The sequence below is a fragment of the Mizuhopecten yessoensis genome, unplaced genomic scaffold, assembly GCF_002113885.1.
Source record: "Mizuhopecten yessoensis strain PY_sf001 unplaced genomic scaffold, ASM211388v2 scaffold3311, whole genome shotgun sequence".
In the NCBI taxonomy this organism is placed as follows: domain Eukaryota; kingdom Metazoa; phylum Mollusca; class Bivalvia; order Pectinida; family Pectinidae; genus Mizuhopecten; species Mizuhopecten yessoensis.
Genome location: NW_018404981.1, coordinates 355057 through 368678, shown reverse-complemented (window position 1 = coordinate 368678; position 13622 = coordinate 355057). Strand labels below are relative to the sequence as shown.

At 37.6% G+C, this 13622-nt stretch overlaps 1 protein-coding gene across 6 annotated transcripts in view; it reads right to left on the bottom strand.

The window, feature by feature from the left end:
• LOC110447328 (transforming acidic coiled-coil-containing protein 2-like) overlaps nucleotides 1-13622 on the bottom strand; it is a 66811-nt gene continuing 53189 nt past the window's right edge. For all 6 annotated transcript variants that reach the window (XM_021492940.1, XM_021492943.1, XM_021492942.1 and 3 more), the window contains 4 exons: nucleotides 8941-9033; nucleotides 8174-8280; nucleotides 4903-5023; nucleotides 1-4490 (listed from right to left, as the gene is read on the bottom strand). In XM_021492940.1, coding sequence (XP_021348615.1) covers nucleotides 4425-4490; nucleotides 4903-5023; nucleotides 8174-8280; nucleotides 8941-9033 — 387 coding nt within the window. In that variant the 3' untranslated portion in view covers nucleotides 1-4424. The remainder of the gene's footprint in view (nucleotides 4491-4902; nucleotides 5024-8173; nucleotides 8281-8940; nucleotides 9034-13622) is intronic.

Genomic DNA, 13622 nt, shown 5'->3' with positions numbered 1-13622 from the left:
TCCATTTCAACTTTTATTAGAACTCTGAAGTGCTGAGTATCATCTGACAGCAAAGAAAGAAACGTAAATCTCTCCCCTGTTCTACATATACTTAGCATCTCTATTGACACCAGTTTCCAAAGTAGTAAATCCAAATCTGCTGCAAATATCTATATGAACGTCTTTCAACAAGCTATATATTATAGTTATACATTCCAGGAACAACCAATTTGTTTACAATTTTATTTGAGTCAAAAATTATGTTCTGTTAGCTTATAACAAACACGCAAGTTTGTCGGTGCTTTCAATAATCAAGCAGTGATGTACGTTCATTACATAAAACACGAATTACTTTAAACAGCTTGAAGGCCAATTCAGCATGTGGTTGAAAAATTGCAATATTTTTGTATTAACCGAGTACAGTACATTTGTATAGGAGAGGAAATTTAAAACTTGTTAAAATTTGAAAAATGAAGAAAATTTATTTATGGAAGTAAAGAATTGCATTGCAGTCACATGACAGGAAGGCTATTGATACACAAACATCCTCTTTAATCACATGATAAGGTATAACATGGCATGTGACCAACTAGGGAAAATTTTATACAAGTCATGTGATAATCAATTACAACTTACTCGACTGTACAAGTAACACAGAGAATTATGTGATGTTGATGCAAGCTATGTGATGGCAATATACATTTTAATGATTAAATTTGACTTAGTGGTGTTCAGCATATACATAGCAAATAATATATACGCAAATGTATCTTGCATGTGCTAATATACAAAATTTCATAATAAAATTATTTTTTTCTATTAAAATGAATATAAAATTACAAGGAGGGGATATATAATATAACGGACTGGCAGTAACAAAATTATGTACATTAAATAAAGACAATTCTGTATCGCCCCAGAATTCAATCCTTTTCTGCACCGTTCTGGTAAAATGCCAGGTAATTAAAACATTAAATACATAGCGTACATACCGTGAAACTATCTGTCACCGAGTAATCTAGAACTGGTGTGATATAAATAAAACATGCATCTTTTGTAAAATGGACATTTTAACATGGAGTTACTGCAAACAAATTTAATTTGGAAAAATAAAAAAAATAAAACGGGAATTTCAATTTAGAAAATTTCAGAACAAATAAAATCCAACTTTGCTGTTGTAAAAGTGCTGTTAAAAATGTTGACATTAAAACTATCAGCAATGAGGCATCGATAACACCAGGTTTGTAAACACACACAAAACATATAAACCTAGCTTATCTGGACTCGGACAATGAGGAGGAACTCGCACATTTCTTGGTAAACAAAATCCTGATTCTCTTATGAATATTCTCTGTTGATGGTCACAACAAATTTAAATACAGCTGTACTGACGAGATCTTTTTCACCAGGAAACACTGTTGTTATTCTTGTTATCTACTTTGAAAAATCTATGGAATATCATGGTCCTAAAGCTCCTCAATTACAGAACCATTTATTTAAAATTTCAAACAAAAGTTTCTAATCGTTTGGATTTATCTGCCATTATCAAAGCTGGAATTACATAATTTCATATAATTTGAACAGGTTTATCAATATTTATTTAATTTTGTTCGAACTGACCGAAGGTTTACTGTATATTGAATTGTTTACCTTTCTGATGGATCATCAATTATTAAAAATAAGATTTAATTATTATAAATAGTTAATTAACATAGTCCTTATTGCCATAAACAGATCACATTTTACTTGTTGCCTGACATGGAACTATTTTAGGAATGAGATAAAATTCAGTCATATTCTTGTGTCACTGACCAAAATACCCATTGTTTCAGTTTTTCTCTCCAGAAATTAAACTATCCACATTAAAGAGGCTCCGTTATGGTCAGACAGAAATATTCTAGCTATCACCTTGATTTTGTTATCAATAATAATAAACACAACTGCTGTAATTTGTCATGCATGTTAAGCTAAGGCAATGAGTGTGTTAACCAAGAGTGTGACATGCCTATAGTATTCTCCCTGTAATAAGCCCTTGGGCCTGCTTCTTAAATACAAAGTTACACAAGCACTGGGCATATTTCTAAAATTCACCGAATATAGATAGGAAGCGTTAATTTCCAGATGTGACCCTCGTAAACATGTAAAAGTCTGGTAATACTGAGCATAAAATAATGCTCAGTCTGATACACTTGTATCTTCTTTCAAATTGCTTTTTGACTATAAATACAATTAACAGCATATAAATTGATATTCTCCAACATTGAAGTTAAAGAAAACATAAATCTGATATAGAAAAGTTTTCATCAGTAAATACCATTCATTATAGCTGCATACTATGCTATTGATTAGGATTCTCTGTATTTAAAAGAAGAGCAGCTTGTAAAATTAAGATATTTTTTGTGTAACTGTCAAAACTTAACCAAATCTTTTCGCATTTTTTGACCGGCAGTCACACCGACAAAATATATGAAAACCTCACATTCTTTATGAAAGGAAGAATTAATAATTTGTGCATGGCCAATTACATTTACAATAGCATTATATAATTGATCACCGCTACACATCTATATAAAGGGTATAAATATATGATATATATTCAGGCTATATGAAGCTCTGATCTCCAAAAATCGGCCCCTTTGGTTAAGTGCTCTGTCTCAAAACATCAGGTCCCATTATGTATCCAGAACCTGATGCTCTACCAAGCTCGGAACTTTAAAAAATGTGTTGTCTTGGACTGCAATGAATGTCTCAATTCAACAACAGGTAGATATTTTTCTTTAACTGCTTTCCTAACATAGCCACGTGTGTACATCAGATATGTATATACCCCCTGGAGCCAAAATCACTCTTTAATTGACATACCTTCAGATGACATAATCAGATTTTAGAATATAGGAATAGTTTAGCAAATTCATTGGTTGAACTCTAAGGGTCCAAATAGGGAGTCCCCTTCCTAAATAGGGAGGGTTGGCAAGTATGTCATCTACTTAATAAAGAGACAAAACTGGTAGGGACGATCAAGGGAGATAACTGAATGACAAATACAGATCATAACTAAAACTATGAAAGACTTTAAACATCAAGTACCCAACTACACGTACACACATGCAGGTAATCCAGGCTCACTGTATGACCTTTTTAAATTACAGGATAAAATATCAAGTACATGTTTATTTCATACAGACAATTAAATATTTCCAACAGAAAACAGATCACAGAAACTTGTTAACATAAAACTGTTCAGTTGATGCTTCATACACTAATGTTAACTATGGCTACACAGAAACAAGCTGAGAAATAACTGGGCCGTTTTCGTTTAAACGGTTGAACCAGTCGGACCACAGTTGTTCATTTATTAAATAAGGTTGGACCTAGTGATCTGGAACTGCTTTCAGGCGAGCTTTGAGAAAGCCTTGCAAGGCCTGCATAAACATTTGCAGGTCCACCAGGATTCGTACCCAAAATTGTTACATTTAAAAACGGAAAACCTGGTTGTTCCGCATAAACGACCAAGCCCCTGGTTACAGAAAAGCTTCTCAACACCATAACTATGGCTAGAGACAAGCTTTTGACAAACCATGATACTGCTGGGGTTATAGTCAAGCTTTTTATAAAACATGATAACAGGCTAACGACAAACCTGTCACAAAAACATGATAACAGGCTAACGACAAGCCTGTCACAAAACATGATAGCAGGCTAACGACAAGCCTGTCATAAAACATAATAAAAGGCTAACAACAAACCTGTCATAAAACTTGATAAATCTTCAACTGGGATTACAGACAAGTTTCTCAAAAGCCATGATTACCATGCTATTCAGAGGCAAGCTTATCTTTGACCATGCATGGTACATGTTGTCATGGATACAAAGAACATTTTCTGTGAACCGTTGTTACACATTATGTGCTTTCCAAAGAAGTCATAGATGGAACCGCAACATCCTGGAAAACATTTCTAACTGGTTAGATTTTTATCTTCATTTGTGAAAATAAAATTCCAATAAAAGATTATTGATTCAGAGGTATTTTCAACAGTGTTACCATTACTGGTGCACATGCATCCACTGCAAATTAAAATCCTTACAAATATGGTACTGAATCAGGAATCACAGAATTCACACATACGTCAAGGATTCCCAGTACCAAAGTATTAATGTAACAGACAACTCGTACCCCAATATCATCCTCTCAAAACAATAACATGCTTGCAATCAGACATTACCAAAGCATTTTCCAAATAAATTGTAAAAATAATTCTTATCTCCACTGTCCGAATAGTTGAAAGTATGGAAAATATGAATAACTTTGCGTATAGACCTCAATTAAGCTACATGTACACTAAAACTTGCATTCATTTCTGTTTTCACCACAACAACTTTCGTCATCCAACCACTGTCAAGAAGCTGTCCACAGCAAGTCCACTCTTAACGATTAACATTTGAACTAGTCTGTTCCAACCTTTGCTATGAGTTCATCACAAATTTCTGTCAACTCCTGGTTTTCCTGAATCTGTGAAAGACGAGAAATGCATCAACATTAGTGGTGTATTCTGATCTTTTTTGATACTGTCACACATAGGAATGGTTTGTTTTGGCCTCTTTTCAGACTGATTTTCACCTTTTTTGGTGCGATATCATTGCATATCTAGTTTCACATGGTTAAACCTAGCAATGAAGACTACATAAGAAGGAAAGGATACATTGGTGGGCTAAAAATAATCTGAAGTATAAGGGAATGGCAAATAGAATATGTCAACATTGGAAACATTATCAGACATCTTTCTTCAAACATTAGGACAGTTCAAAAAGGCTATTCAAAGGAAATACCTCGATTGATTTTTTTTTTATTGAACTGGATAGAAGAGTGCACCCTTTTTAGAGCTACAGTTGTAGTAACAGAAGCCTGATTTAGACATAATTACCTTTTGTTCTAGTGTCTTCTCCAGCCCTTGTACACGTAGATCCGACTTTCGCATGGCTGCCTCAAGCCGAGCCACATCAGCTATTGTTGTCTTCCGTACTTTCTCAATTTCTTGATTTGCTCTGAAGAATTGAATGTTTCAACTAATCAAATATTTCTTCCATACTTTCAAATCAGTTTCATCACTGAACTAGACCAATGAAATGGTCAGCAAGGGCCCTACTACATATTAACTCAGTGTATATGTCCAGGTGGATGCTAACAGCTGAATGATCATGGAAATGGTTTTATTTGTTGTTTTATTAGAAAATCTTATGTCCTTGCAACAGCTATGGTTAATGAAAACAGTGTCTTCTGATAATGGGACATTGGATGGCAACTTGGAAGTGCCATCTAACTGACTTGTCACCCTAGACACAACACCATGACACCCTACCCAGACACATTATACTGACATACAGTAACATGACACACCACCCAGACACATTATACTGACATACAGTAACATGACACACCACCCAGACACATTATACTGACATACAGTAACATGACACACCACCCAGACACATTATACTGACATACAGTAACATGACACACCACCCAGACACATTATACTGACATACAGTAACATGACACACCACCCAGACACATTATACTGACATACAGTAACATGACACACCACCCAGACACATTATACTGACATACAGTAACATGACACACCACCCAGACACATTATACTGACATACAGTAACATGACACACCACCCAGACACATTATACTGACATACAGTAACATGACACACCACCCAGACACATTATACTGACATACAGTAACAAGACACACCACCCAGACACATTATACTGACATACAGTAGCATGACACACCGCCCAGACACATTATACTGACATACAGTAACAAGACACCCTACCCAGACACATTATACTGACATACAGTAGCATGACACACCGCCCAGACACATTATACTGACATACAGTAACATGACACACCACCCAGACACATTATACTGACATACAGTAACATGACACACCACCCAGACACATTATACTGACATACAGTAACATGACACACCACCCAGACACATTATACTGACATACAGTAACATGACACACCACCCAGACACATTATACTGACATACAGTAACATGACACACCACCCAGACACATTATACTGACATACAGTAACATGACACACCACCCAGACACATTATACTGACATACAGTAACATGACACACCACCCAGACACATTATACTGACATACAGTAACATGACACACCACCCAGACACATTATACTGACATACAGTAACATGACACACCACCCAGACACATTATACTGACATACAGTAACATGACACACCACCCAGACACATTATACTGACATACAGTAACATGACACACCACCCAGACACATTATACTGACATACAGTAACATGACACACCACCCAGACACATTATACTGACATACAGTAACATGACACACCACCCAGACACATTATACTGACATACAGTAACATGACACACCACCCAGACACATTATACTGACATACAGTAACATGACACACCACCCAGACACATTATACTGACATACAGTAACATGACACACCACCCAGACACATTATACTGACATACAGTAACATGACACACCACCCAGACACATTATACTGACATACAGTAACATGACACACCACCCAGACACATTATACTGACATACAGTAACATGACACACCACCCAGACACATTATACTGACATACAGTAACATGACACACCACCCAGACACATTATACTGACATACAGTAACATGACACACCACCCAGACACATTATACTGACATACAGTAACATGACACACCACCCAGACACATTATACTGACATACAGTAACATGACACACCACCCAGACACATTATACTGACATACAGTAACATGACACACCACCCAGACACATTATACTGACATACAGTAACATGACACACCACCCAGACACATTATACTGACATACAGTAACATGACACACCACCCAGACACATTATACTGACATACAGTAACATGACACACCACCCAGACACATTATACTGACATACAGTAACATGACACACCACCCAGACACATTATACTGACATACAGTAACATGACACACCACCCAGACACATTATACTGACATACAGTAACATGACACACCACCCAGACACATTATACTGACATACAGTAACATGACACACCACCCAGACACATTATACTGACATACAGTAACATGACACACCACCCAGACACATTATACTGACATACAGTAACATGACACACCACCCAGACACATTATACTGACATACAGTAACATGACACACCACCCAGACACATTATACTGACATACAGTAACATGACACACCACCCAGACACATTATACTGACATACAGTAACATGACACACCACCCAGACACATTATACTGACATACAGTAACATGACACACCACCCAGACACATTATACTGACATACAGTAACATGACACACCACCCAGACACATTATACTGACATACAGTAACATGACACACCACCCAGACACATTATACTGACATACAGTAACATGACACACCACCCAGACACATTATACTGACATACAGTAACATGACACACCACCCAGACACATTATACTGACATACAGTAACATGACACACCACCCAGACACATTATACTGACATACAGTAACATGACACACCACCCAGACACATTATACTGACATACAGTAACATGACACACCACCCAGACACATTATACTGACATACAGTAACATGACACACCACCCAGACACATTATACTGACATACAGTAACATGACACACCATCCAGACACATTATACTGACATACAGTAACATGACACTCCACTCAGACACATTATACTGACATACAGTAGCATGACACTCCACTCAGACACATAATACTGACATACAGTAACATGACACTCCACTCAAGACACATTATACTGACATACAGTACCATGCCACTCCACCCAGACACATTATACTGACATACAGTAGCATGACTCCACTCAGACACATAATACTGACATACAGTACATGACACTCCACTCAAGACACATTATACTGACATACAGTAACATGACACGCCACCCAGACACATTATACTGACATACAGTAGCATGACACACCACCCGTTACATGATACTGACTATGGGCTAACCAGAGGAAAGTTAACAGATAAATATATGAGATAAATAATATTTGCAGTGAATAGTTATTACCGGTCTAATTTATGTTCTGCCTGCTGTAAAACATCTTGTAGTTTATCTTCGGACTTCTTCAGCTTGGACTGGTAATCCTGAACACATTTCTTCAAAACTTCTTCATTCTGAAACAAAAATATGTGAAATTAAGGTACAGTCAGACTTCAATTGATCTTGAGTTTACATATTGTGCTCACAACTCAAAATCAACCCTGGACTTTATGTCCGGTGAAAGTGGCATACTAATTATATTTATATGGCTGTTCATTCTTTGATAGATACATCTTTCAACATTTATCTGCTACTAAACTTATACATTTCTTGATACAGCTCTTTGTAAAATCAAAATGTGGAGCAACTGTTCATAAAACTGATTTCATGCTCAAACTCTGTGGTAATACACTTAAATTTACAAAGGTATTTACAAACTATTTGTCTTATATACGGGTACCATTCCAAAATTTTGTGCTAACTTTTTCATTCCATTGATATCGGCGAGTTCCAAGGTATTTATTTGGTTAATGCAAATCATTTGAAGTTCCAGGGTTTAACCCTTTCAACACTGTAGACCATAATGGACTCATCCAGATCAATGCATGGTAGAGTCTACTAAAGTTACATAGGGATGAAACGGTTAATGAATAGGAGACCAGGCACAGGGATTATGAAACAGTCTCAAACAATAGTCTGAATTTCAACTGTAAATTAAATCAAACTTTTTCCAGCCTAATACAACTTTTTTTTAATATCTTATGTTATCTAAGGTTACAAATATGGGAACTAACCTTTTTGAAGCCTTCAACAACCCCTTTGGTTTTTTCATAACGTCGATGGAGATCGGAGAAGGCCATCTCTACTGACTGCAGATCCTCCAAGGCCTAAACATACAACAAATAAACATTTATGTCTCTGATAGATACTAAATGGTTGATTGGTTCAATTACACTAACAGATCACAACAGGCCATACAGGTTAACACTGTCATTACAGGCCATACAGGTACACACTGTCATTACAGGTGGTTATACAGGTACACACTGTCATTACAGGCCATATAGGTAAACACGGTCATTACAGGCCATACAGGTAAACACTGTCATTACAGGCTATAAAGGTAAACACTGTCATAACAGGCCATACAGGTACACACTGTCATTACAGGTGGTTATACAGGTACACACTGTCATTACAGGTGGTTATACAGGTACACACCGTCATTACAGGCCATACAGGTTAACACTGTCATTTCAGACACTACAGGTTAACACTGTTATTACAGGTTATACAGGTAAACACTGTCATTACAGGCCATACAGGTACACATTGTCATTACAGGCCATATAGGTAAACACTGCCATTACAGGCCATATAGGTAAACACTGTAATTACAGGCTATACAGCTAAACACTGTGATTACAGGCCATACAGGTACACACTGTCATTACAGGCCATATAGGTAAACACTGTGATTACAGGCCATACAGGTTAACACTGTTATTACAGGCTATACAGGTACACACTGTCATTACAGGCACTAAAGGTACACACTGTCATTACAGGCCATATAGGTTAACACTGTCTTAATAGGCCATACAGGTACACACTGTCATTACAGGCCATACAGGTTAACACTGTCATTACAGGCCATACAGGTACATACTGTCATTACAGGCACTACAGGTACACACTTTCATTACAGGCCATACAGGTTAACACTGTCTTAACAGGCCATACAGGTACACACTGTCATTACAGGTGGTTATACAGGTACACACTGTCATTACAGGCCATATAGGTAAACAAGGTCATTACAGGCCATACAAGTACACACTGTCATTACAGGCCATGTAGGTAAACACTGTCATTACAGGCCATACAGGTACACACTGTCATTACAGGTGGTTATACAGGTACACACTGTCATTACAGGTGGTTATTCAATTACACACTGTCATTACAGGCCATACAGATTAACACTGTCATTACAGGTCATACAGGTTAACACTGTCATTACAGGCCATATTGGTAAACACTGTCATTACAGGCCATATAGGTAAACACTGCCATTACAGGCCATATTGGTAAACACTGCCATTACAGGCCATTTAGGTTATTACTGTCATTACAGGCCATATTGGTAAACACTGTCATTACAGGCCATATAGGTAAACACTATCATTACAGGTCATACAGGTACAGGCCATATTGGTAAACACTGTCATTACAGGTGGTTATTCAATTACACACTGTCATTACAGGTTATACAGGTAAACACTGTCATTACAGGTGGTTATTCAATTACACACTGTCATTACAGGCAACATAGGTTAACACTGTCATTACAGGCTATACAGGTTAACATTGTCATAAAAGGCCATACAGGTTAACACTGTCATTACAGGTTATACAGGTACACACTGTCATAACAGGCCATACAGGTAAACACTGTCATTACAGGCCATATAGGTAAACACTGTCATTACAGGCCATATAGGTAAACACTGTCATTACAGGTCATAAAGGTACACACTGTCATTACAGGCCATACAGGTAAATACTGTCATTACAGGTGGTTATACAGGTACACACTGTCATTACAGCCCATATAGTTCAACACTATCATTACAGGCCATAAAGGTACACACTGTCATTACAGGCCATACAGGTTAACACTATCATTACAGGTCATACAGGTACACACTGTCATTACAGGCCATAAAGGTAAACACTGTCATTACAGGCCATATAGGTAAACACTGTCATTACAGGCCATATAGGTAAACACTGTCATTACAGGTCATAAAGGTACACACTGTCATTACAGGCCATACAGGTAAATACTGTCATTACAGGTGGTTATACAGGTACACACTGTCATTACAGCCCATATAGTTCAACACTATCATTACAGGCCATAAAGGTACACACTGTCATTACAGGCCATACAGGTTAACACTATCATTACAGGTCATAAAGGTACACACTGTCATTACACAATTACACACTGTCATTACAGGCAACAGGCCATATAGGTAAACACTGTCATTACAGGTCATAAAGGTACACACTGTCATTACAGGCCATACAGGTTAACACTGTCATTACAGGCCATACAGGTACACACTGTCATTACAGGTGGTTATACAGGTACACACTGTCATTACAGCCCATATAGTTAAACACTATCATTACAGGCCATATTGGTAAACACTGTCATTACAGGCCATTTAGGTAAACACTGTCATTACAGGCCATATTGGTAAACACTGTCATTACAGGCCACATAGGTTAACACTGTCATTACAGGCTATACAGATTAAGACTGTCATAAAAGGCCATACAGGTTAACACTGTCATTACAGGTTATACAGGTACACACTGTCATTACAGGCCATATAGGTAAACACTGTCATACAGGCCATATAGGTAAACACTGTCATTACAGGCCATAAAGGTAAATACTGTCATTACAGGCCATACAAGTACACACTGTCATTACAGGGGGTTATTCAATTACACACTGTCATTACAGGCTATACAGATTAGACTGTCATAAAAGGCCATACAGGTTAACACTCTCATTACAGCTTATAAAGGTACACACTGTCATTACAGGCACTACAGGTACACACTTTCATTACAGGCCATAAAGGTACACACTGCCATTACAGGCCATATTGGTAAACACTGTCATTACAGGCAATACAGGAAAACACTATCATTACTGGCCATACAGGTACATACTCTCATTACAGGCCATACAGGAACATACTGTCAATACAGGCCATACAGGCACATACTTACAGGTGGTTATTCAATTACACACTGTCATTACAGGCACTACAGTTAACACTGTCATTACAGTTTATACAGGTACACACTGTCATCACAGGCCATACAGGTACACAGTACCATTACAGGACATACAGGTACATACTGTCATTACACGCCATACAGGTAAACACTATAATTACAGGCCATACAGGTTCACACTATCATTACAGGCCAAAAAGGTACACACTGTCATTACAGGCAATACAGGAAAACACTATCATTACTGGCCATACAGGTACATACTGTCATCACAGGCCATACAGGTACACACTATCATTACTGGCCATACAGGTACATACTGTCATTACACGCCATACAGGTAAACACTATAATTACAGGCCATACAGGTAAACACTTTCAATACAGGCCATACAGGTTAAATTAACACTGTCATTACAGGTGGTTTTAGAGGTACACACTGTCATTAGAGGCCATACAGGTTATCACTATCATTACAGGCCATAAAGGTACACAATGTAATTACAGGCCATACAGGTTCACACTATCATTACAGGCCAAAAAGGTACACACTGTCATTACAGCCTATATAGATCAACACTATCATTACAGGCCATAACGGTACACACTGTCATCACAGGCCATACAGGTAAACACTGTCATTACAGGTCATACAGGTAAACACTATCATTACAGGCCATAACGGTACACACTGTCATCACAGGCTGTCATTACAGCCCATATAGGTAAACAATATCATTACAGGCCATACAGGTACATACTGTCATTACAGGCCATACAGGTAAACACTATCATTACAGGCCATACAGGTACACAGTATCATTACAGGCCATACAGGTACATACTGTCATTACAGGCCATACAGGTTACCACTGTCATTACAGGCCATACAGGTACATACTGTCATTACAGGCACTACAGGTACACACTATCATTACTGGCCATACAGGTACATACTGTCATTACAGGCCATACAGGTTAACACTGTCATTACATGCCATACAGGTACATACTGTCATTACAGGCCATACAGGTTAACACTGTCATTACAGGCCATACAGGTGCATACTGTCATTACAGGCCATACAGGTTACCACTGTCATTACAGGCCATACAGGAAAACACTGTCATTACAGGTCATACAGGTAAACACTATCATTACAGGCCATATCGGTACACACTGTCATCACAGGCCATACAGGTAAACACTGTCATTACAGGTCATACAGGTTACCACTGTCATTACAGGCCATACAGGTAAACACTATCATTACAGGCCATACAGGTACACACTGTCATCACAGGCCATACAGGTAAACACTGTCATTACATGTCATACAGGTATCACTGTCATTACAAGTCATACAGGTATCACTGTCATTACAGGCCATCCAGGTTCAGTGTAATTTTTTGTGTTAGAACATACATTAATGCATGAAAAGACGTCACTTTTAAATGTGTACCTGTACTTGCTGCCACAAAACTTTCTTCTATTAAGAACATCCACAATTTTCAAAATCCATTATGAATTCAAACCTTTTACTTCCTCAAATGTCAACTGACATAGTGAGATATGTATTAAGGAAGAACTTGTGTGATACCAGTCCTTACCAATCTGCATTACAGAGGCAGAAATATATATGTATGAACATAC